The sequence below is a fragment of the Nesoenas mayeri genome (assembly GCF_963082525.1).
Source record: "Nesoenas mayeri genome assembly, chromosome: 10".
In the NCBI taxonomy this organism is placed as follows: Eukaryota; Metazoa; Chordata; class Aves; order Columbiformes; family Columbidae; genus Nesoenas; species Nesoenas mayeri.
Genome location: NC_137560.1, coordinates 13,911,723 through 13,938,157, shown reverse-complemented (window position 1 = coordinate 13,938,157; position 26,435 = coordinate 13,911,723). Strand labels below are relative to the sequence as shown.

General features: G+C 39.3%; 1 protein-coding gene across 2 annotated transcripts in view; it reads right to left on the bottom strand.

Moving 5' to 3' along the window:
* PDZRN3 (PDZ domain containing ring finger 3) overlaps nucleotides 1-26,435 on the bottom strand; it is a gene marked incomplete at both ends in the record, with an annotated part of 139,168 nt that overhangs the window by 7,297 nt on the left and 105,436 nt on the right. Inside the window, 3 exons of one of the 2 annotated variants that reach the window (XM_080350466.1) lie at nucleotides 5,775-5,862; nucleotides 8,277-8,527; nucleotides 23,696-23,764. In XM_080350466.1, coding sequence (XP_080206592.1) covers nucleotides 5,775-5,862; nucleotides 8,277-8,527; nucleotides 23,696-23,764 — 408 coding nt within the window. Of the gene's footprint in view, nucleotides 1-5,774; nucleotides 5,863-8,276; nucleotides 8,528-23,695; nucleotides 23,765-26,435 lie in introns of those variants that run through there. The other variant, XM_080350465.1, reaches the window with a different exon arrangement.

The following is a 26,435-nucleotide window of genomic DNA, read 5'->3' as shown; positions in this document are numbered from 1 at the left end:
AAACTGGGGGATGAGGTGGGAGTTTGTGAACTGAGCCTAATTCGGGCCTAGAATGATTCCCATATTTCCTGCTTACTTTAACAAAAAGATTTCATGTCTTTGGGAAAGTTTTTATATAGTTTACTGGTTTGAAAACATGGCAATGAAGTAGTGGTGAAAAACCAGTGCTGCATTCTACTGTTCGTCATACAGGTAGTGAAAATACCTATATGTAATGTTTAGAAGAACCTCACAAAAACCTGTGATGATTTTGGCCATTATTTAAATAGATCCTATATAACCATAAACAATTGCCAGCACCTTTTGCAGCAGGAAGAGGGAACAAGCTGCTAGTTTCATTCTCACCTGCTGCATGTTTTGAATAACAATAGCTGTTTTTCCAACAGTGTACAACTATAAACTTTATAATTAAAAAATAACTACGGGTTTATATTTAAAATGCACTATCCAAGACATCACCTGTGATATACTGGAAGGTAATAAATCATCTGTTAAATTAAATAATATATATTTTAAAAGGAAAGTGGATATATCTCATTTGAAAACACTTTCAAATAAAGCAGTAGAAAGCTTCAAGCAAAGAAAAAAAATTAGAGCAGGTGTTTAGAACCTGAATTTTTATGAGTAACTCGTTGACAGAGTTACCCTTGGGTACAATCCCTCTAGTCCTTGGTAGGAATAGAATAAAGTGGGTTTGATGCTACCCAAATATGATAATTTTGTGTACTTTAAGATAGGAACAGCTGCTTTCTATGGGTCTTTGTGTCAGTGAAGTTTCAATATAATCATAAAGCTTTGAAATATTTGAGATAAAAGTGCAATTCCAGTTGGAGTTGAAGAATCAACACTAGAGTCTTCAAAGCAAAGGTTGTTTTCCATATTCAGTCAAGTCTGTATCGTGCAGATACATGAAAGGGGAAAAAAGAGAACTGGCACCTGCAAGTACGGGTAGTATGGTAGCTTGTATAATTGCACCAGGAATTAATTAAACACTAGGAATTAATATGCACCCAGAGAACTTTGAAGGCGTAAGTTCACATGTCTGTAGTGCCACAGGACTTGTCATTTCTTGCTCTGTCTGTAGCGTTGCAGTTCTGGACAGCTCGAGGGCCTGACCCTGCAGAGCCCTGCACTCACTGCACAGGGCAGCTGGAGTGTGGCCAGAGACCCTGCAGACATGGGCTCCTTCAGGCCCGTCTGCTGGGCTGTACGGCCTTGAGATGAAAGGATATTTAGTGCTCAGCTGGGGCTCTGATACCACTGGCATGAGCACCATATAAAAATGATATGAGATGTATCAGACACCTACATTGCGGAGGGGAGACACTGAAGTTATTCAACACCTGGTCCAGATCTGCGGAAATGAGTTAGCACACAGTGTGTTACCACAGTGTGTGGTAATATCAGGACTGCGTTAATATGATAAATGTTAAAATTTCATCTATGACGTAACTCTTACATACACAGATAATTAAAATCTGCTTCTTTAGATAGGTAAAAGTGACATTTTGAGTGATGTACATGTATGCTATTTCAAAACAGTCTGCACGAGAGAACTGCCTGAAAGATTATTGGCCCCATATCAAATGTAAAGCCATGGAGGGCTCCAGGAGCTGGTTGCTGAAATCCATATGGCATTTGCAGCAAGACAAGAAGAAATGAACATGCACTATGACATTAAACCTACAACCACTCATAATAATGAATTAGAAGCAAGTGATAATAGTAATTTAACCTCTCTAAGCTCAGAAGATCCTTCATTTGCAGCAGATTATTGAATTATTGTACTGCTGATTTAAAATTATGGCCTGCCTGCAAACCTATAAAAATCAAGGTCCTTTCCCTTAACAAGACAGAAATGAGCAGTAGAAATCTGAGATGAGAGGACAATGATGGGTAAAAAAAAGTTAACATTCAGCAAGCATTAACTAAAGCTTGCTCAGTATGTACTCTGTCCTATTGTCTCTCTGTAAAAAGTGGAGCTTTTTATTCTGTGCTGACTTCTGTGGTACCTGATCAGCAGGGCTCACTTTTTTTGATACTCCATTAATAGGTTTCAACAGAAAAGAATGTCAGGGAAATAAATATAAAGAGCTATTTCCTTTTATGCTGCGTGAGGCCTTCTTAGAACCCTTTGGTGACTGCCCCTGGTGTACGGCAGGAGGAAATATCTTGTTCTTGCTCTCTTGAAGCTAAACAAGGTGATCTTTATGTTTGTCTTTTCAAATAAACGTGTTTTCAACATAAACAAAAAGCAAAAAACCCACTCCTCCACTTTTCAAAAACCTATTTTTTACAAAATAGGTTTTCTTTCCAAAATTCTTTGCTTCAGAGAAATAAAAAAAATCTTCCTGGAGGTTTCTGTGCCAGCCCAGCTCTATGATGGTAATTCTCTGATGGACTGAAGAGGCTGGACTGGCTTAACTTGTCAGTGGTGCTGGGGAAGGCTGGAGAAAAGTGCATCTCACCCTGATGAAAAGGGTCTCAGCTGGCTCAGTAAGGTAACTTGAAGGATGTCCAGGTTTTTTGCCAAGCACATGGCCAATGGTCCATGATTAAGACCTTTCTCATGCAGTAAGAGGTGTTAAGACCAGGTTGAGAGCTAAGGGAGGACAAACTTTCAGTATTAGTTTGTCAGCAATTTGAAATGTTTTACTACTTTTGGATTTATTCCAAAGAAAGAATATACACATTCTTGTCTTAAACAGTATGGTTGTGAAGCTGAAGGAAGATACTGCTTTTTAAACCTTTACTTATTCAATCAGTGCTTTAGCAGGACTGCTAGGGCTGAAGTCTTTTTGTATTGAGAGATGTAGTAATGCCTTGGGAAGCTCCTGATCAGTGCAACTCCCTGTGGAGCAGGAGCTTTCCCTGAGTAGAAATATATATGCATAAATGATGTTTCCAAATGCTTTACATCTGGGATGGAGTAGCAATTGCAGAGTGCCTGTGATGGAACCAACTGATTCCCATGTTAGGAGAGTTATCTCTCACCTCCTCCCCTCCTTTGCAAATGGGTTCTTGGACAAGAGGGAGAAAACTTTCAACCAAAGGGCAGAGCTCGAAACTGTGTACTCAGCTTTTATTTATGGTTTCCTACAAGCAGTGAAGTATTACTTTCAAATTTTGAAGCACAGCTTTTGGTGCGCTCATCTTTTGCTGATCAGATGTTGTGGTTTCTCACAGGGAACGCTGTATGAGCTGTGGTGCTGGGAGGGCACCAAGCTACTGGAATGAATCTGCTGTCTTTGTTGTGAAGAAATCTGCCCAAGCCTGAGTGAGAGTACCAGAAGGGACGTTTGTGAACAGTTAGGAAACATTTCATGTAGCTTTTTTATCTCCAAGCTGTACTTTCTCTCAACTAGCCATTCAACTGAGTTCAGTTCTCTACCAGAAAGCGAGCAAGACCTGGATAGAAGTTGCCTATAGGAAAGGGTAAAGACAACAAGTCCAATGTGAGAGAACAAGCCCCCTTTTTGATGTAGAATGTTCTGCTTTGTAATCGGAGAAAATTCACACACTGAGAAAGCCCTCACTGGGGCTGTGTGTCTGACAGCTGGACAGACTTGTTTGAATAAACATATTAGCGCATAATGCTGCTGGGGAATCCTGGAGTGACATTATTCTTCCTTTATGAATCTGAAATGACTTCTGGCTGGGCCTCTGTGAAGAATGAATGTACTTTTAATTTATAATAAAAAACAGTGCAGGATTTAGTCCCTCTTTCCTTGTGGCATGTAAACTTCAAAGGAAAAACAATGGTATTTATTTATTTTTGTAGTAGGGAATATATGGCAGTTACCTCTGAGTCATCAATTTTAAGATAAACGTTGAGAGATAAAGCTGAGAACACAATTTTGGCGTCTTGGCAATACTGCCAGCATAAATTCCTTCCTACAGATATTTACATTGGAAGCTTGTTGTGAACTTGGGTATTTCACTGTTTTTGTCTTGTTTACTTGTTACAAATCACTAACCAGTCAGTTATAGACTATAAACTTTAGATGAGGAGCTTCTGATTGAAATTCAAAGCACATTTTATGGACCTAAAAACCCAGAAGGCTGACTTGATGGCTTTCTGACTTTGGACATTCCTGCTGCAGTCAATGAAACAGTGCCTTTGTGGTCTTTTAAAACGTATCTATCAAAAGGCAAACAAAAAAGCAACAAGCCAGTTGAGTCCCTGTTAGCACTTTGACCTTACCATTGATCATAGTCTGTACAATTTGAACAGGAATCTTTAGTGGTTTTTAAGAAATACTATTAGGCTACAGAGACTTTTCTAATGTTCATCTCTCTGTGTTACTGAGCTGATCACCTTTTGCCATTGAGTACTATATCAATGTCAAAATTATTAATGTCGTGGTTTAAGGCATATTAACGTCTGGCTACTGAAGTGCATGTGCTTAACCTGTTTTCAGCTCAACTGGCTGACCTCTAATGGAAGCAATATCATTTATCCACAATATTAGATTTCCTAAAAGACAGATTTTTGAAGAGACACTGGCAGAAAATACTGATTTGTTCTACATTTGTTCTGCATTTTCCCTTAAGAGTGAAATCTATATTGTATTTGTTTTTATTTAAGAAAAAAAGCCACTTGTTTGAAAAGTGAGGCCTTGAAGTCTGCTAAACAGCATTTGTTTTACTGGCACTTTGATTTTATCCTGACTTTGATTTGCGTTTGTATACAGAGATGAATTACTACCAGATCTGCAGAACTTGAGAACAGCTTGCAAACTTTTTATGGGGCTTTAGTCCTTGATCCTGCAAACACTTTTATAGAAGGGAACAACTTTGTGCTCACGGAATGACTGAACTCTGCTACCACTAAAGCTGTTGATAAATCTACCGGGGGTTTAAACAGAGCTGCAGACAGGTCAGCATTGCTCGCTGTGACAAATAAGCGTTAGCAGGACTGGGATCTAAGAAATCAGAAGTGAAAGCAAGCCAAGAATAAAGTATTCTCTTATAATCTTGAATGGATTATCTGGATCAGGCATCGCTGGCACTATTTAGAAGTATTGAGATACTTTACTGCTATTTATAACAAACAATTAAGAACACTTCAGTGAGTCAGTGTCTTGCAAAACTAAGGCCCACAACTTATGTGCTGCGCTCTGAATGTTGGGAGCAGGTTATTAAAATTGAATGAGAAAACTAAAGATGAACTTCTGATGGGACATGCAAGTGAGTTTTAAAGATTTGGCAGGAAAACATCTTGCATACTTCATGACTGGTTCAACTTCATTATCTATTATTTTATTTGTATACATATGTAAGTTTTTGGTAATGAAAAAAGGAGGAGCAGCTTAATATAGTGGCATCTCTATTCTGGTCTTGTCTTGTAAACTTAAATTAGTCCTAAATTACATGATCAGGAGCATCTGTTTCTCAGCTGGGAAATATTTAAGGGAAACTCGCACATTTTTACTATGACTATGTGGAACAGGTCCTGCCACTCAGCAAACTTGCAGTGTCTTTCAGATTTTCATAAAGTCTAAATAAGCTTAGTTATACAGAATTTAATTGATTGAATCAATGGCTTTTTTATTTATGTTCATTTGTTAGCTGAAGTTCTGGCTCATCACACCAGGGCACATAGTTAAATACATTTCTAAAGGTATCAGTAAAGTTTGTAACCTGCACAAGCCTAATGAGCAATGTTATTACAACTATCTACTGTGAAACATCTTTTCACTTTTATATACAAAACATATGATAGGCACATGTTAAACTTTCAGTAAGTGAAATAGTTACTAAAGACTCAGTACCTCTAATTCCAACTCATCTCGGTCCATTTCTTGATGAATTCCTCCCATGTAGTCATTAGGGTCATAGTATTCATGCACTGATGGATGGCTGGAAGAAAAAAAGGTGTGTTTTAGGACAGCACTCAGTACTCCAGTTAGCATATCAATCCTTTCCAAGCTTATAGCAAGTCATCATGAATATGATGGACTAGCAACCAAACCAAGAAGTTGCTTACACTATAGCATTTACACCAGTAAATGTATTGTAAGAGGAGTCTAAAACATTTGGCACCTGATGATGAATGAAAGACTTGCCAAGAGTTTTAGCACGTATTAATGGTTTTTGTCCAAATGTAAAGCTGACTTGGCAAAAAAATTATAAAGAGAGAATAGTGGCAAAGGAGGGTAACAGGTATCAGGTGACACAGATAAGTGGGCAGATACTTGCCAGGGTTCCAGATGAGAGGGAATTCTGCAATATTTACTTTATAAGTTCAGGTTATTTGCAGACATGCAAGCGAAATCATCCTTGCCTACTTGTTTGGCATTGTTACTTTGCCTTAAAGACACACAATTGTATCAAATTGCTAATTGCCACTCAAGTATTTTGATCAACGCCATTCTGTTGATTGATTTGAATGCAACAGGCTGTGCATAATGCTTTAAATACTATTTAAATATGCACCACTCTGCTCGTACTGCCATTCACTATTGGCATGCTGCTTTTTACAACCTGAGCTCTCCAACAGTCTCACTTTGGAAGTTTTAAGTGGTGTAGCGCTCTTGTGATCACTCTTTTCTACGCTGGAATTTTATTTCTGCAATGAAAGTAAACTCCCTTTAACTCTCTGCTACCTAGATACGTGTTTCTTTCCAAGTGTGAGGCTATTTGTGTAACAGCATCTGCTACGTGGCTAAGTTACCCGAGTTATTACATGCAGGCTAGATTAATTTGGATGGGATTTGGAGAAGTTACAGGAAGCTTTAGGAGAAAAATGACTCTGTTTGCTTGCACGTGCTGGGTGACAGGGTGCTTGAACGGCTGAGTGACTGCTCTGTGCGCAGGGACAGCCGGGAGGTGGGTTGTGTGGTTAAGACCAACATCCACAGCTCCAAGTAAGGCCACCGATGATGCCAGCACTTGGAATCTATGTCTAACAATTAAGGGGCAATATGAAGCTACTTGATAGGACTGAGCTGGTATTATGCAGGCATGTTGCAACCTAAATGATTCATCAGGAATTAATCTTTGCTGTTTTCCTGATGTAATAGGTTTTGCAGTTGGAAAGCTGCAGGTACTGAAAGCCTGTCTGGCAAATGTTTTCGGCACTGTGCAGTGTAGGAGCTTTAGGAACAACTGTGTTCTAAGTGCTCTGAGCCCTACTGCCTGTTCGCTGCAAACAAGCTCAAAGCTGGCCTTTTGTCAAACATTTTCTCTAAAACATGCAGCTGTGCTCAAATTTTCAATAGGCTGGGAATAGGTGGCCATGTAGTAATATTGGATGGAACCATCTTCGAAGTAATCAGCACTGGAAGGCGCAGACATGGCACACAGAAGCCTGGTTCCCAGCTGAATGTGTGAATGTTAACGTGCCGTGAAAGCGCTCAGGAGCGGTACAGCATCGGTGCCTGTTTCTAGCCAAACTCTATTTTACAGAAGCACTGGCAGGGATGTGCAGAGCCGTGCTGGGACGGGTTTGTGTGCTGGTGTTCACAGCTCAGGCTGTCTGCACCGTTCCCCTTCCAGAACATGTACACACTGGCACTGCCTCTCATCATGCACATGATCATCTCAAACCCAGGGGCTGCTGTGGACTGACCACATCCCAGTCTGTCCTATGTAGCAAGTGAGACGTTCAGAATCTTCTCCATTACTTTTTCCCTCGTGGAGATGTATGGCAGGATGACAGGCAGTTTGCAGGGGTTCCTTGGGGAGCTGTTTTCCTCTTCAACAGCGCGTCGGGGCGTGGGGTGTGTGTGCCAGGAGATAATTGTCCTTTTTATTTGTAAGTACAAAAGCATCAAACTACCATTAACAATAATTAAAATTTGATTCTAAAACATCTATGACAGCACTGGTAAGTAATTTTAGACCTAGGAAATAATTTATTTGAGTAACATCGCTGCAGGGTTATAATAAAGTAATTAATACTCTGGAACAGAATGTAGCAGCTCTTACCATTACACAATTTATGGCAGCCATAAAAAATAAAGTTAAAACATAAGCAACTCAAAGAGGCAGTGAGAGGAATTACAAGAAGGAATAACTTTATCCATCAAATGCCAGCAAAAAATGAGCTTTATGAGGCCATGTTGTGTCTCAGTGGCATTTCGTGAGTAATGGCTTGCTAATGTGTAGAAAAAATGAAGATGTTTTGAGTTATGGCTCAGTGGCATATGAATCCTGGCTGCTTCTGCGAGTGTATGTTCAGCAGTAACTAAAGGTGAGTTTGTGAACTATTTCTAACACACCACATTAAGGGAATGCAAGGACTTTCAAGGGTTTCACAAGCTGTTACTTACTCTTCGGGCAGGAGGTACGGGTCTAGCACGGAGACGGGGGGAGTAGGGGAGCCCATCTTGCTCAGAGCCATGATGTGTTCGAAAGTGATATCTGTCTGTGTGCCCACATCGACCAGCTGAGACTCATGAGGAGTGAAGCCCTTGGTGCGTGGGGTTCTTCTCAGGACCTGCACCACAATGGGCTCCTTGGCTGTTTTGAACGCTTCCACTGCCTGCTCGTGGGTTGCTTTAGATAAATCCTTCCCATTGACCTGTGGGAAGAAAGAAAGCAAAGCAATGAGAGAAACAGTCAGAAAGTGGAGGATATCTTTGGGTTGGGCTGTTAATTTACAAGTCTCAGCTTCCATCTAAAGGTAAATACAGCAAGTTCTAGGAACCAAGTGTTATGGATCTCTCTTTTCCCTTTCACTACAGGACCTTTACAAATCCTGTGCTCTTTTTATTTTGATAGCTACATTTTACTAGGCTCACTCTTTGAGACAGAGCAGATACCAGTATTCTGTTGGTTTCTTGCAGATTAAAAATGTCTCATTCCTTGTTCAACCAAACACAGTTTCAAATCTTTGGCAAGCAGAGGTGTCTTTCCTGATCCAGAGATGGTGCTGAGCACTTCGAGCCTGCTCTCTGGCTTTGCATTTCACTCATGCTCAGCTCCCTTCCTCACGTGGTTTCTAATGAATTCTTCCATAAGTATCTACATCTGCTCAGGGACTGTGAAAGAGATAAGATCATACTTGTCAGAATTTTTATACATTTTTGTTTTGTTTTGTGACAATTCTTAATCTTTTTGTCTGTCTCTGACTGTAGAGACTGTAATTTTAAGGAAGCTAAACACAATGAACAGCTTGGAATGAACTAAAAAAGGGCGACTGTGGTGCAAAGATTGAGTATGTGCCCAGTGCCTGCTGTTTCCAGCCCAAGATGGGGATTTCTTTTGAAATTTGGTCTGTTTATTGAGACATCTGCTAATCCAAAAGGTCTGTGAACTCATATGCAAAGAACCATGCAACAGATGTAGTGGGAACCACTGGTAACTCCAAAAAGTTTTTATGCTCTTTTAACCTGCAAACCGTTGTCAGATGAAAAGAAACAATTAGAGAGATGATGCCCAGAGCAATGTGATAGTGAAAACTGTATAGCGACATTAAATCCTAAAGCGTCATGCAATTGTTACCATGTTCTTTGGACTGGGGCAAGTGTTGGCTGATGTGTAGAGATAGAGTGTGATTTGAGATTTGAAGACAGTGCCAGGGCTGACAGGAAAGAGTCCTCCTCACCAAGGAGCATACTTTGTTTATATATTTTCTTTATGAATGATGTCTTGCACTGTACTTTTTCCAGTCAGCTACTTATTCAATAAACCACATTACTGTATCTGTAATTAGAGGTATGAGTTGCACAGTGGAAACTGTTGCCTTCTGCATGGAAGAGCAGTGTATTTTTCGAAGGCATAAAAATAATGAATTGCATGGAGTGGACATAGATGCAGTAGTGCTTAGCCTCAGATATTAGTGGTGGCTACTACTTTGTCATTTAATCCTTCTTGTACATGTCGGAAACGTACACTAATGTGCTGACTCTGCCACATTACTTTCTTGAATATGATCGAAAACTTTAAAATATATATGTCCACATTCTGATTATCTTTACTTGTATCAGATCGCACTTAGTTCATCCTGTGCTGTGCCATGTTTAGTCCTGTTAACGTAAGTGGGGCAACTGAACGTGTAACATCATTCACTACAGTAACTGAATTTAGCCCGCACTAAATGTCTTGCCCCCAGCAAAAAGCTGGGTTGTAATAAAGAGGGTTAACTTGAGTGCAGAATCGATTGAAAAGGCTAAATTCCTGCTGAATTACCTTGTGTACATAACACTTATTACACTGTCATCCTTGGTTTATCTTAGGGAGGCGATGACACCAGGTTTTTTGTTAAGCCAGAGAATGGAAGGTGTTAGTGTTACATTGACGTTACACAAACACTTGTATTGACCACAATTCCTCACAGTAATGCATAGCATGTAAAGTTTGGCCTGGTCAAATTAAATATCATTAACTCGCCCAATTGAACAGATTACTTTAAAACAATTTGTACAGCTGTAAAATTAAGTTCGGTGTAATGTTTTCTCTGGAAGAAGGAAATGCTGATTATGGTTTGAGTTTTATTATTCGTTGCAAATTAAATGTTGCACATTTTAGTGTGTGCATCCTATTTTTTTTTTTCTTTCGTTACAACTAAATCCACTCCGCAATAAAAGTAAAAGAATCCAAATTTTAGTAAGTGTAGTGTTTTTCAGAAATGTGCTCAGAATAACTCTTGAGCAGGAAAATTATCACGTGAGATGCTTTCTACATCTTTGTGCTAAAAACTGGTAAAATCATGCAAAGGATAGCTTTCCAGTTTATTCCCCAATATTGTAATGATCTTGGATTATATACAATTTAGTACAGGCCTGCATTTCAGTGTACCTTCCTTAGGACACTTTATTTCTGCATATCTGTGAATTGGCATCCTCTTTGTGCTTTGGTGTGTAATTGTTATGTAAATAATCATCACTTCAAAGTGGGGTTGGTATCATGCAGGGAACAGCTGGTAGTTGGACTGTATCATAAATTGTTACTACAAGGAATTATTTCCGAGCAGTGTCTTGACGACATTTCCTACAAGCTTGATAATGCAAGAAAAAGAGAACTGCAGCATAGCAATGCAGGAGGATGTGAAATAAAATCTAAGCATTTGGTGGAAGAGCCAGATAAATTTTAATCTAAAACCTCTCCTCCTGCAAAGGGGACCCTTTGTAGCAAAGGTTTGTGAATTTTGGTTGAGACTCAGCATTTCATAGGTTTGCCTGTTGCCACTGCTGTGTTCCCTCTCTGGCAACAGCCTGGGCAGAACACCGATACACGTGGGTTCTCCCAAATGCCCATTTATCAGTGGCTTAACTGGAGGTACCGGGTGGTGAATTGAGACTGTTGGGGAGCACAAGCACATCTTGTTCTGCTTCCTTGGTTCCAGGAGGAGCCCCAAGGCGGGGCTGGAGAACACCTGGGGCACTGGAAGGAATGGCATCAGGGCTGCTCTGCTAGAACCTTCTGTCTGGTATCACTGGCTCCAGGTTGGAATTGAGCATTTTATTACGTATTTGTATTCAACAATCTCTTGGACATTTCAGAACACTAGGATTCTGCAGAGCATGGTAAATAATAACTCTAAAAAGGGATTTACCTTTGAAGTATATACAGTTTTAGATCATAGGTTTGGTAAAATGGCAATAATTATAGTAAAATGAAAGCATAACTCACTGTATCATTATTCTTACGGGTTTCTTAATGCACTGCTAAAATACGGTTGCATTTAAAAATCAACAATTCTATGAAATATGGTGGCATCCATATCAGGTAAGGTAACCAATTCTGCTGTTCACACGATGAATGGTTTCAGGGTAAGTCTGTGCATTTCTTACAAGAGACCAATCCCCGAACTCAGAGTGGGTGGAACCTGTTCAGCTCTGCAGGTTTCTCTTTGGATCGGCACTCCTGGCCAGCGGGGTGGGCTGGGACTGATCAGCTGCCTTCAGAACTGCACTAACACAGCAAGAGTTACTGGGTTGCACAGAGTTATCACTGGGAACTGTTTAGATTCTACATGAGGAATGATGGAAGAATATGCAATGATGCCAAAATACACTTTAAAGTAAAGCAGGGAAATCATACTGTCTGCACCTGGCCCTCTAAAGAACCTGAGGTAACTGCCACATTACGTGGTAAATAACGAGCAGTGAATAGTTTGTATTCACTTTTTTTTTCACTATTTCCCATCCCAACACATCAATAATGCCATTTTCTGTTGTAGGGACATGAGGACAGGAATGCTACAACATTTCAATAATGAAAAATTGTAATTTTCAAGTTTGCTTATGTAAAACAGAGCCTTTTTTTTTCTGAAAAAAAAGTACCAAGTATTGGTATTTTATTTTTATTAGCACAAAAATAATGCAAATTAAAAATAGACAGGGATGATCTCAATGGCCTCATTTCTGGTATCTGTATAGAATTAGCACTTGTGGCTAATCTTGAGCCCTTCTGAAACTTCAGCAAATAAATGGTTTTGATTAAGATGTTTAGTTTCTATCTGGAATATTGATCGCAATTGACAAACAGTTATTCCCAGTGCTTAAAAGCCAATAAATATTTTTGTACAGTTTCATTCACTTTAGTCCTAATGCTGCTGAATTGTGTTTAGCAAAATTCTTCCTTATAAATAGTGACATTTAAAATAACACAGAAGAAAAAAAAAATCCATGCATATGAATGCTTCAGAAGACTGCCAAAAACTACAAATACGCATAATTTCTTAAGAACCTTACATACCATGTGATGGAGACAATGAGATCTTTCATGGCACAAAAGATGGATAAATTAACTTGTCTAAAATGTTGAAATGCTTAGCTTTTGGACCTTCTTTGCATTGGAAATGTATTGAATATGGAGAAAGCTGTGGTTAAACTGAACTGAATGGACCTTGATGAAATTTGTGGTGGAGCCAGAGAGTGGGCATAGCAACTGCAAGACACACAGAGATAACTACTCTGAATTAACACCATACAGTATATAAGAAAGGGATGCTTGATTTTTTTAATAGAAATTATGTAATGATTATGAAATAGAGTAGTATTTATGGTATTTTAATTGATAGTATTTTATAATATGCATTTATGTTATACTTTTTTGCACAAAAGCAGGCTGCACAGAGCACACTACCTAAAATCTACATTGTAAATGCAGCAAGAATTCTATAGATAAACATGGCATAATCCTGTTTTGGGAGTCAGTGTCTCCTATAAGTTTTCTTTTAATACTTGAAAGGCAAATCCAAATGGAGGGTCTCACCAAACAAATAAATAAGGACTTAAACTCTCATTTTAGCCATGAGGCTTTCATTAATTCCTATTTCCAAGAAGTAAATGGTGATAAAAATAATCAAGAATCAATAAGAAAATAAAAAAAAAAAGAGATGGCAGTATATGCTGTATCTGGCTGAAAATGGAAGCTGCGGATGAACTTCACTTTTGAGTCATAAACATCAGGTGAAACTGCTGCAGAATATAGCCCATGGCAGAAGATGTGAAAGCAACAAATACAATGTGACCATATTTGATATCAAACTTCTGAGAGCTGTGAAAAAGGCTGGAAAAGTTTGAGCGGTAGCTTGGAGATAAAAGAGTAAAAATGGGCCGTAGCAGGTGGTGGGTGTAGTCTTGGTAAGTGCCAAGGGCATTCTTGAGTCTGTTTTCAAATCTCTCTTGCTTTTGGTAACTAATTATTAAGTAGCTTGTCAGCTGCAACATAGTATGAACCTGCATCATCTGCTATTGGATGTATATATTTTATAGGATGCTACACACAGCTACTAGAGAGGGAGAGATAACGAATCAGTGATGGGCAAATCAACAAGGAAAAAGGGAAGAAAAACAAGCTTGTGAAAAATTTGCACTACTTAGCTAGGACAAGGCTGTCCATGTAATTTTACAGTGCTGCAGGTGTGTAAGGTATTGGATTTACAACAGCTTCTCTCTCTGTCAGAGCTCTGAGAGGTGGTCAGCATCCCTCCTGTTGAAATCTTCTTCCTCCATTAAGTCTGGATATGTGTCACAGAGAAATACCTTTTGTGAAGACAGATTTTCTCACTTTTTTTTATATCATACATACGTGCTTCTACTTTAACAATTATTCTGCTGAGAGGTTTGTTATCCTCCAGCAATTCCTGAGCCAACTGCCACTGTTCACATGCTGATTTGGGGCCAAATCCTCCAGCTTCCACACTGTGAGGACAAGGATGGACCCTGTGCAAGTCAACAGGACTTGCAGCCATGACTGAGACGACAGAATTGTACTCTGTTACTAGAAAATACATTCTTATTTTTGTTTTAGGAAGATATTTTGATAGGATAGTACACAGTTGTGCTATTGCATAAATGTCATTTTATCAGTAGCTGCTGTTTAATTATTTAGCAAGATAAGCTATTTACATGTTTTGTTTTTCTGAGTGGGTAGAGAAGACTAATTGCCACTTTGCTGATATCAGACACAAATTGGGAGCTTTCAAGTCTATCAGAATGTGCCAGTTGTTTACACAGAGAAAATTTCCTCCGGGTTACCACCAATACTTATTTTTTCTTCCCTCTGATACAATGCCTATAGAAAACCCAGTATTTGTTCTTTCTCTTTTCCTTTCATCACAAGAATTTACACATCTGGGTTATTTACACAAGCAAGATGTTCCCAGTTTCCCACTTGCAGTCCCAAGGGGGACACGCATACGAGCCCCAGGAGCCCTGCAGGGCCGATGCCAGGGCAACAGGCCAGGGCTGTGCTAGGAAGGTTTGCAGAAGAGCAGGCAGGACACTCAGAGAACATAGGTGAGGATTTCTGCATTCATCAGGGATGTGCAAACATCATTGGTAATAGTATAGATGAACTAACTCTGGACATTGGCAGAAGTAATTAACTTAAAGGTTGAGAAAGCCAGCAAATTCCTGTGCATAGAGTTTACTAAGTGTAGTTACAATTATTTTGTATTTTATTTTTGTTTCAGTAGTGTGTAACACTGGTTTTTGGGTGTTGGTGGTATACAACAGAAACTCAAAAGGTTTCTGTAAAAGAAAAGTATTTTTCCATCCATCAAGTTAGACTGATTTATCTGGGTTTAACGTCATGAATGGTAACCATTTGTATGCATTGTACAGCTTGTTGGTTCTCCTGTGCTTCACAAATGTCAGAGAGAAAAACTTTTTTGCTTAAGAATGAGTAAGCAGCTTTTCTTTGTAGAAATGCATGCAAATCCTTGGGAAGTGCACTATAAAAATGCTAGTTCTGTTAGACTTCAGATGTCTGTGCTCCATTTATAACGCTCTTTATGGTCTGATTCACTTCTTTAGCAAGTTCTTAAGAAGTCTGCATATTAAGAAAAAAGCAGCAGAACTTTAAAGATTTTCATAGAAACCAGAGCAGCAAAAAGCCTATTTTATAAACCCCCTTTTCCTCAGGAATTGGAGAAAGAAGGTTCGAAATATAGGTTAATTCTTCTCCCAGCTCCACCTAATCCCTCTTTTATTTCCCTCATATGGACAGTCTCTCTCTTTTTCAAAAAAACAGAATTATATTGTTTAGTAATAGACTGTTTCCATGTGTGTGCATTTCCCTTCTGCCTTGTGAGCCCTCCATGACAAAATAGTTAAGACCAAAGAAAAATTCTTTACTTAAGAGTACAGAATACATTTGTTCTCTAAACCGTTAACTTCCAAATGTAAAATCTTGGGAGAAAGGCCCTTGAAATAAAGGAATTTTTATTCTGCTAGTAATTAGCACATTTACGTATTAACAAGGCAGTGCTAGTACTGTATATAGCATACTAAACTGTGCCTGCTTTTTTTTTGGTTGGATTCTCAGACTCTGCTCCGATGTGTGACGACTCAAAATAAAACCACTGGGGAATTTTATCAGTTGCTTCAATGAAAACAGATTTAGACTAATGTTGGGGCTTCTGAGACTCTTGTAATTGCTCTATAAGTAAAGTTTACTTGGAGCTCTTTTTTCTTAAATATACATTCATCATGTTAAATGACTTTGTATGAGGGTAGAAATATTTTTTTTTTAGTTTTGTCAGCATTAAAAAGGTGAGCTTTTGTGTATCTGTTCATGGCTTAATGATCCTGGTCCATATAAAGCACAGACAGGAGTTTACAGGCCGTCCCTTTGGAATGACTCTGCCTTTTCAGTAGTGTACCCCAGAGGGAGTCAATCAATTATACTTATGAGTGAAGTACAAATGACAGACATAAATAATCATGAATTACTAACGAGCAGAATTTAGCAAGTGCAATTCCCCACTTTCTCTCATCGTCTGGATCTGCCCCGTACAGCTCTGTGCTGTAGGCTGCCTGTGCCGTGACACTGAAATCCTCGTGCCCTTCTCCAGTGTGCTCTTCCCAAGAGGCAAACCCTGTGTCTGTGTATTTGGCTACTACAGCAAATTACAAAAAATACATTTTTTTTTAAATGAATGATAATTTGCTTTTCAAAAAGCTGTGTATTTCTAGTTTTATATTTAAAATACGGAACCTTGTAACGAGAGCTCCCCATGCAGGCAGGTGTCCAAGAGTTGTCTCTCCTTTTATCATTCTAGCACATAATTGCAATCAAGAGAGGTGTTGCCATACTGATGATGTTTCATTTATTTCATGTGATGACAAGTATAATACATAATGATAGTAAATAGCATAAAAAGATTAATCTGTTTAGTTGAGGGTGTAATCTTACATGGATTTAGACTAAATTAAACTGACATAAGAAATGAATGCTTGCAGTGATTGAGGTCAAAGTCCTTGTAGAGCAGCCACCCTTCTCCAGCAGTGCCATGCAGAGGGTGCTCTGAGAATGCTGTGAGAGTAAGAAATACGCAGAGGGACTTTTCTCCTGCTATTCCCTTCCAGCACCTACAGCTCCAATACTTGACAGTCTAGCAATATTTATACCATACCTCAATTAAAATCAGAATAGTACAAGTTGATGTATAGATCAGGCCTTAAAATATTATTATTTTAGTAGCATATCAGACCATGCAAACGCAGAACAAGACTGCTCTGAGCAAAAAGACAAAAGGGAGTATATTGTACAGGTGAGAAGATGAAACCCAGAACATGTCAGTAATCTACCCAAGGTCACTGGGACACACCACAACTGAAACCTGAACACGGATCTCCAGGACGCTGTGTGACATACCCGTTTCTGCACTGTTGCTCTTCATTTGCAGCTTTTGAGTCCATCCTCCCACTGCCCTCCCCTCTTCCACAAGTATCTCTAATGCAAGTTGTGGAAAGAGCAATTGTGGATCGCTCTGAAGAAATCTGGATTTAAGGGGATTCAAGTTGCTGCCAAGAAAAGATGCAAAAACCAGCCAGTGCTGCTCCCTGGGAACCCAGCAGCAGCGGCAGACCCAACTGGGTTCGCTAAGAGGAGGGTCTGCTCCTCCAGTAGCTGCTCACAGAGTGGGCTTTGTAATCCTGGGCCATCCGCTTCCAGAAACTCAGCACTGTTCTCAGCTGAAGATCACAAACCTCCGAAGTTGTGTAGGTAGAAATCCCACCACCACCTCACTCTACCCTTCTAGTCCACGGCACTTGACCACAGCCTAGAATTCTCAGTGTGCTATTGAGGAGAACATGCTCATTTTCCTTCTTTGGCTAAAATCCATGGCAGTTACACAGATACTGTCAGGTCAGGTACTAGAGCTTCTGTTGCACTCTGAAAGCAACTCCGCCAAATTATAAGGCTTTCTTATCAGCTATGATTTTTTCAAAATATCAATGTTCACTTTTTCTAAAATGATACTGTAGGAACTAATTCAGTGTAAATGCACATGATCCATGAAAATGCATAAGCCAAATATGGTTATAGTCTGATTGTACGATTACTATTTCTGTGAAGCACTTTATTTCTCAAGTGTCGCCAAGGAGTCTGATGGTAGTGTTTGAGAAATGGTGTCCCAATGGAAAGCCAGGAGAAATTTCAGCAATCAGAAATGGAATGAAGTGCCCGGTCCCTGTGGCAGTGGACAGTGTGTCCAATCACCTACAACATGTCCACCTCCAGAATTATCACTGGAGTGACAGAAGTAAGAAAACACTGCCGCGATGCTTACTGTTTTTCTTTTTAGATTGTGGTCTGTAGCTTTTTACCTGAAGATATACAGTATTAAGAAGAAGGCTTTCTTCAATACTCACTGTTTAAAGTAGTGAATATTGTAGTCTTGTTCAACGTTTATGCATATTTTATGTTATTTATTCTGCCACCCTCCAGTCAAATTCCTAACTGGCTACTGGGTTCTCAGTAGATCTGCTTATATTTACCCCTTGAGTCTCTGCAAGGAACCATCCAGCATAAAGAAAAATGTAGAGTTGTCCTGTCCTAGTGAAAGTGAAGCCTGACCTTTTGTTTCGTTATTAATGAACACAGCAAAACACATTTATTAGATCTGCACTTTTTCATTGCTCCATATGTTTCCTTTTTCCCAGCCCATGTCTGCCATGTGACAGTAAAGCACAGAGTGATTGTCCCTACTGCCTTCTCCCTTGTGACTTCTTGCCACCTGCTTCATAGCATTAAACAGATGTATAAATGTAAAGCATTACAAAACTCATCTTTTCAATCATTTATCACTTAAAAAAAAATCCAAATAAAGCTATGGGTATGGTTAAGCATTTAATCTGCTCATTTAAAGAAGAAAAACACTGTGATTTTTTGAAAGATTATGAAGCAAACAGTAAGATATTTCAGGTATACAGTAAGTCAAATTACCCATTTATACCACAGGTGGCCATCAGGCATTTTGTTTATTTCATATCACATCTTCTCTAAGGTCCTTTATTGATGAAAATATTCCTCTAACATGCAATAAAAGTATCTTCCAGAGAAATCCTAACAGAGGCATTGCATTATTCATCGTCAAGTGAAGAGGAAAATTTCAATTGCCAGTTTCTGGTAAATGTCTAATTAAGAAAGGGGACTTCTGAGCCACAGACAGGCGCCATGATCATTAAAGGGCAGTTTTCTGAAGATTATGAGTCTCCAGTCTGCCAAGCAGAGTTTTTCTACAACTGAACTAATTCAGCAGTAGGAAAGCCTGTCTAGAACAAAGCCCTCGGAATTAACATCTTGTTTAAGCAAACACATGCCTACTTTGAAATAAGTGTGGTAGGTTCACAACTGTTATTGAGGTCAAGTTTAATGGTAGTGAAGTGACAGTATATGACTTCAATGCTATTCTTAATTTCAGCTGCAGCACGGAGAGTGTATGTACAGAGCATTTGAAGCCATACAGTGTATTTCAGGTAGACCAGTTTACTATAATTGGCACAACCAGTTTGGTCTTAACATGGAAAACTACTGAAATGTAGACTAACTAATTCTCTGCCCACTCAATTAAATTTGAGGGTGTGAAAAGCATATGTATAGAGACAATTATTATTGTTTCCCAAATCGTACAGTTTTGATTAGGAATATTTTTTTTTACCATAATGTTTATTTTAGCAAGCTTCATTCTAACCCTGATTTAAGATAACATCATTGCTCAGTAGGTTCAAATCTAGTTAAGACTGTTTCCCTGAATCAGGTTTACTTAATGACTGATTAACTTAGTCTAATTTTTGCAAGTCTGAACATGTGAATGGAATTCTAATGGTGAAGGGAACTGTTTCAGTGATCAGCTCAGTGCAGCCGGATTGCATGTGAGTCCTGCTGAAGGAATAGTCTCCAACAGTCTCCTCAAAAGTGATGCTGCTGGAAGTTGCCAAAGCAATACAGGATTGGTTAGTTCCTTGTCACTACTGTCTGCTCATTAGCACAGCAATTTGTACGCTGACCTTGGTGCTCATACAGCCTTGGCCGCATCCTGTCTTAGTCTAGTTTAAAAGACAATTCCAGCTTGTCCACCATTGTTTGTACCAACGCTGTCATTTTTACTTGTCTCTGGGACGTGCCAGGCCATGAGCATGTGAACAGGACTTTCAAGTTACTAAAACACTAAAAGGTCACTACACCAACTGTTTATTTATATATGAACTTTAGTATTTGTGGTAGGTGCCAGATCAACAATCATGGAAGCAGAAATCTTCTGACCTCAGATCATCTGAAGCAAGGGCAGTGGCAACGTGAGCTTATTTCCTGCCAGCGTTTCCATCCTTATTTTGGAGGGACGGCCTGCAGGAAGGGACCAGTCTCCATGCTCGCTTATTGCACGATTCCTCAGCTGGAAGCGCCAGCTTTGGTGCGTTGTTTTTATGATATCTTCCTACCATGAGAACTGGATGAACTCCATCATCTTGAATCCCAAGGAACAGCTTTGAGCAGTGCCCATCCAGTTTAGAGTCATCTGTGATTTAAAACCATGTTCTTGTCTTTGGAAATATTGTCTTTTTAGGATATGATTTCACTGTGTGCCTACCTCCCCAACTGTAAGGAAACTTGTGCTTAGAGTGGAATACGTACTCTGAAAGTTTCTTAAATTGAGGTCCTAATCTTCTTTTTCTATTTTACAAATTCAAAAGCTCTATCTCAGGTCACTCAGTTTTCTTTAGGTTTCCTTCAATGGGGATTACTTTCAGGAATTTTCCTACAAAGGGAAAAGCTTTTATTTCTGTTATTGTTTATATAGGAGCTGACGACACTGAGAAAAGCCAACTAGAAAACTAGCCTGAAACACCCTCCCAATTTTCTAGTTTTCTTTCTTTTCCTTTCTCTCTCCATTTTCATAACCATAAAAATATTCTTAAGAATATTTCCATTTAACTAGAAAATGAAAATCTAATAGGATATAATTACTTGATTTCACATGCTGTATGCAACTGGGAAGTAAATCTCAGGACATATCTAAGATATTATACACATCATGTTGCTGCCACAAGCACGTTTATTGTCAGTGATGCTGTTCTGCATCGAGATTTCAAGCTGCCACAGTCCCCTTTGTATTTATAATACAAAGCATTGATATGCATGGCTACAATAGACTTTAATGATGAGGTGTCTTAATTTAGTTTTTATTATGTGATTAAAGGTACAATAAGGTATGTGTTCAACAAGAGGGAAGACCATTGTTCTGCATCATTAAGCTCACAGCAGCCCAAAAAGAAATTGTAGGCAATGTGCCAAAGCCCTTAATGAAGAGGATCTCTTTGAATTATCTATGGATGAGGAAGGGATAAAGCCTGAGCCCTGGTATATTTGATCCTCTTTGTGCTCTCTGTTATGAGGACTTACGGAGCCAGACGTACTGGACCTTCTGGAATTGCAATTTATTGAAGCATTGATTTCCCAGCCACACTAAAGCTCTTGGCCTAATAGAGAAAGTGCAGCTATGTACTATTCTTAATTCTTGCAAATGTTTTCTGAATTCCTACATCTGAGAGTCATGAACTTTTAAGAAATAAGGCTAAGGGGATTTATTAGTAACAATGCTCAATATTTCCTAAACCCAAGTTATGCAAATTTTGTCTAACTTGAACTTTAAAAGAGCTTCTTATTAGTTATCTTAGAAATGGCAATGTCGTCTTATCACATGATATTAGGGTTCCATGGATGATCCAAAATAAAACCACTGTAAGAGGTATTTGTTACTGCTAGCATATTTTGAAACTTTAGTCTTTTATATCTTGTTACTTGAAATGAAAATAATTCTTAATCTCCCTCATGGTTAAATTTTAACTGATTGCTCTTAATTTACATGAGGATGCATTTTTATAGGTATAGTGACATTTAATTATCTGGATGTACTTACTGAGCTATAGAATTCCCTCCCACTTGTCTTGCGAAACAGAGAAATCAAAGTAGTACCCTGTTAAAATAATTTTGCACAATAATTTATATTCTGGAATAATTGGGGATTATGCTCTTAAATAATGAGGTTTTGCTATGTTAGAAATTCAGTTTTATAGGATTACATGCACCTCTCGCTTTTGTGGAAGCTGAGGCTATTCCAACCACGTTTTGCAAAGGACTTCCATGCTTGGAGTTAATCACAGGTGCTCTCCACTGTGCTCCACACATCACTGAAAATAGGGTAGATTGCAGCAATTTTTGCAGGTTGACTTCTAAATCCAAACTACTGCTGGGCATCTGCACCTACAGCCAGCACCAGATAGTTCAGTCAGCTCAGATATCAGTGGGACGGTTCCTGTGACTGATTTTAAGGACATGCATTTAAAGAATGTTGTCCTGCATCTGTTAGATGTCAGTAACTTGCAAAGATTCTCTGCCACCTTCATTTCACAACAAAAAATGTGCGAACTTCCTAAACAATCAAAATATTCATAATTTGTTGCTGTTTCAGTTTGTTCTGGTTGTTGCGCTTCTGAATGTGATTCACTGATTGTCCTCAAACCCTGACTGCGAGAAAACTTGGCAACCTTGGAGGATAAGTAACTATTTCCACAGCCACCGCTTGATCTGAACGGAGGATTCACACAAACAATACCTGGCGCCAGGTCTGCTGCTGCAGGCAGCATCTGAAACTAGTTCTCAGTACAGAATAGTGTCCGAGAAATCTGATTACCTCTCTCTAAAATTCTTCCTACCATCACATGCATAGTGACTTAGCAAGTGGAAGTGAGTTAGTATAAATAGAAATGACAGTACACATGTCTTCCTATTTGCTCTCACAAGTTTTTTTTTCTTCCTTCCACAAAGCATCAGTGTCCTTTGGGTGAGTGAGCGAGAACCAGATCAAAACTATGTGTTTAAAATTTAATCCCTTCCCTACTAGCATAACACACAAGCCACATATTTTATTCCCTTTGCTGTCAGTGACATCAGGTGGGGAGGCAGCGAGGAGCCAGGATTTCCTTCCCCGCCGAGCCGTCCCCTCTGCCTGCGAGCGCTGAGCACAACAGCGCCGGGGAACGTCCCCACGCTCCTGTCACTGCGGTAATTGACACTTACTCTGAACAGCAAATTGGTAAAGTACAGCTGGAGGGATCTGGGCAGTTTGTGTTTATCTGGAGAGTTTGTACAGACAACCTGCTTCACGTTAGCAGAGGTTAACCATAAGCTTTCTGCTTGTGATTATTTGAAAAGAGATTAGTAGGAGTGTGTCCCTCAACACCTGGCCATCGCTTTGCATGGTTCCATCATGCTGGTTTGGCCCAGACTGTACTTCAGATGTGACAGAGTGAGAAATTTCAGAGGGGGAGATAATACAGACAGAAGGAAAAGCAGAAACACAGAAACCACCATTTTTGTAATAGAAGTTAGTGTATTATCACATTTTTAGAAAACTTATTTGATGCCTAATAGGAATAATTTGACCTATAAAGATCCGTAGAGCAGTAGTTTTCATATAGTGTCAAATCTAACTGTTTGCTAGCTGGCATTTCTATACAAAAACTACAAGAACTACCCATAAAGTTACATTGACAGGAACAGGCACTTAAAGACCAGACTGAGCACAGAATGAATGCATTGCACAGACACAAGTGTCTGTGTGTGCTTGTAAACAGATTCAAAACCTTCCTTGCTGTCTTTCCGAACTTGTTTAAAGAATGTGTGTCCAAGCCATGATCCTTGTCAAGAAATTTCACCTAATACATACTGCAGAAATTAACAACAGAGTCCTGTTTTGTGATGTAAAGTTTTGTAAAAAGGTTGATGTGTAATAATATACATATTTAAATATTTATGTTCTGCAAGTGTGAATGGGAAGGTACATCATAACAACACAATAATTATCATGCACATATCAAATAAGGCAAGCCCTCTTTCATTTCCACTTGTATAAGCAGTTTTTGGCACTCCAATTTCCCTGTTGTTAACAGTGGTCACAAGCCTAAAAGAGATCATCTGCTTTTAGAAATGAAATCTAATTCTTTACCTGACGAACTTCATACAGTAACTTGTACTGTTCTTCTTGCTTCTGTAGAGTGCACAAACTGCATCCCATGTTTAAATAAGCGGCAGAAATAATCTTCCCTGTTGAGCAGAGCAGCCCCAGCAGTCTCCCTTCACAAGCATGCAGGCAGCCCCGGAACTCCCAGGCGGGCTGGCTGGACCCCAGCAGCTCCCGGTGAATCGCCCGGGGTGCTGCGGAGCGATCCTGCTCTGATCCTGCTCTGATCCTGCTCCGATCCTCTGTGCTCGCCCTCCGTCCCCGGCAGCACTCAGCGCTCCCTCTGCCGCTGCGCTGCAGCACCCTGCTCCGCTGCACGCACTATATACTGCTGCTCATGCATATTAATCAGCTCTCATTGACTATTCATAACAGACAGTGATACAGAAGCTATAATTGCCAGCTATGACAGCTGAAATTTCTCTAATTAACAGGCAAGTGCTTCAGTAGCAGGCATAATAAAAGACACTAACAATTTTGTAAACCATTTTGTAGCAATTACAAATAAACATGACTACATTTTACTGTGGTCCCTCAGGATAATTTTTAACATATTTAAGCAGGCTAGAAGTACAGTTTAAATGTAAGTCACAGTGAAATGAGTATAGTGGTACCAAACTCAGTTGTGGCAAAGTTGAATATGCTTAGTAGCATTTATTCTCCTCTCATAGCGTGGTGGTATCTGAGAGCCTCAGTTTTATAGCAGGAGACGACTGAACCAGGCATTTAACAAACACAGCAGAGAAAGGCCATCTCTGTCCATGAAAGCCTACATGCAGCCTTAGGACCTGGCTACAAAGCAAAAGAGATATGCCTGAATGTCTGTGGATTTTAAAAAAAAAAGCCTCGGATTAATATTTATAGATTAGCTTTAGATTAATATTTATACCAAGTGAAAAATGGCCACCTCTGCTACTGACTCATTGCATTTGAAGAGTGTAGATGACAGGTTCACACATTATTTTTTTATATTAAAAAGATAAACTTTACTAGTTTATGAAAAGATGTACAATAAGTATGGCATTTATGACTACTCAGTATTCGAGTGCCTAGATCCATACTGATCCTGTGCCACAGACGCAAAGAATAAAACATCAGTGAACTGCCCAATGGACTAGAAAAGTACTCATAAGTCATAAGCTTTATGGATGTTTTCCAGACTGGAGGAAACACTACCTTTTGTTACGAATTTGGATGGGCTATACTTTTTCCAATTGTTTAAGCATTCAGAAGGTGTGCATTTTTACAATCCTTGTTTCAATTCATTCTGCTATAAAGAAGATGATAAAATAGCCAGGAATGAGACCAAGGGTGTAATTCCGACACAGGCATTGCATGGCAGTGGGCCTGGATCTTGTACTGTGGTTCTCTAACTGGTTCCTGAGTGTTTGCTTAGCGAGTTTCTGTGGATGATGATGGAAACTTTGTGCAAGTATTACCTGCAGCTTTTATGTGTCCAAACTCTGTACACAGGTATCTTGTAGGATACACAGTTATTGCTACAATTGTACTGATTCACAATTTGCATTAAAATATTCAGCTACTGAATATTTTTATCATGCTGTTTGTATGTTTTAGTACTAAACTTTAGTAAATAGACACTGTGACAAGAAGGGGGCCCTTAACTCTGAGACTGTGTTTTGGTAGCAAAATCTGCCTACAGGGAAAGAAAGAAAGGAGACCTCCTTAAATCCCGGCCAAACACGTGAAAGCAGGTCGGGACTCCATCCTTGTGCTGTGACTGTGATGCTTCCCTGATGGGACAGCAGGTGAACTTACAAGGTTAGAGAAAGACACAAGTAGCTGGATCTTACTGCTGGCCCTCCAAGCTGAGAACGGCTCAGGCCATCCCTGGTGAGATGTGCAGCCATGCACTGTGGGCTGTTCCAAAGCTGGTTGGCAGCCAGTGCCTGTGGGTCGTAACAACTGGAAAGTTCTTGCACAAGGGAACTGGTGTTCCCTAAAAACAGAAAAGATGATGATGATAACTGAAGTAAAAAAACAGATGACTCTACTGAAATAGTAAAAAAGAAAAATATGGCTTTTATTAGATGAATCTGGTTATGTAATTTGATTGAGCAACTTAAGGTAAAACTTTCAAAAATGTTGCCTAGTTTTTTTTTTAAATGCAATTAAGTTTCTTCCTAAACACTAGTTGCTATTTAAATGTTATTGTTCAGTTCAGGTGGCTGAATTCAGTCAGGAATTATTTTTAGAAATACCACACAGCTGGATCTGATTAGAAATAGAACAGGAACATGCAGGATATTTCATTTCCAGTTTCAACGGAAATGCACCTATTTGTTGTTTTCCTGTAGTAACATGATAGACTACATGAGATAACATTTCATCTGATTCCAGAAGAGAATCTGTAAATCAGGCCAGGAGAGAAAGTCAAGCAGAAGACTGTTGTTTGTATGTAAGAGTGGAGGGATCCCATAGATGTGATGTTTCAGATTTCTCCAACAGAGCCCGAGCACGTTGCTCAGCAGCAAACAGTGTGGCTTAATGGGGCAGTTGGCTTTGTTGCACTGTTGCTCTGGTAAATAAGCGACCCTGACAGTCAGGCCAGCACTTATCTCAACAGAGATGGTTTCTATTACTGAAATCTAATTTGTATTTCTCCATTCATCTCATAGGCAGAAACGGTACTGCTACCTCAGGTTAATACAGACAAGTTTTTACAGTACTTTGCCAAATTTTAAATCTTTGGGCTGGAAACTTG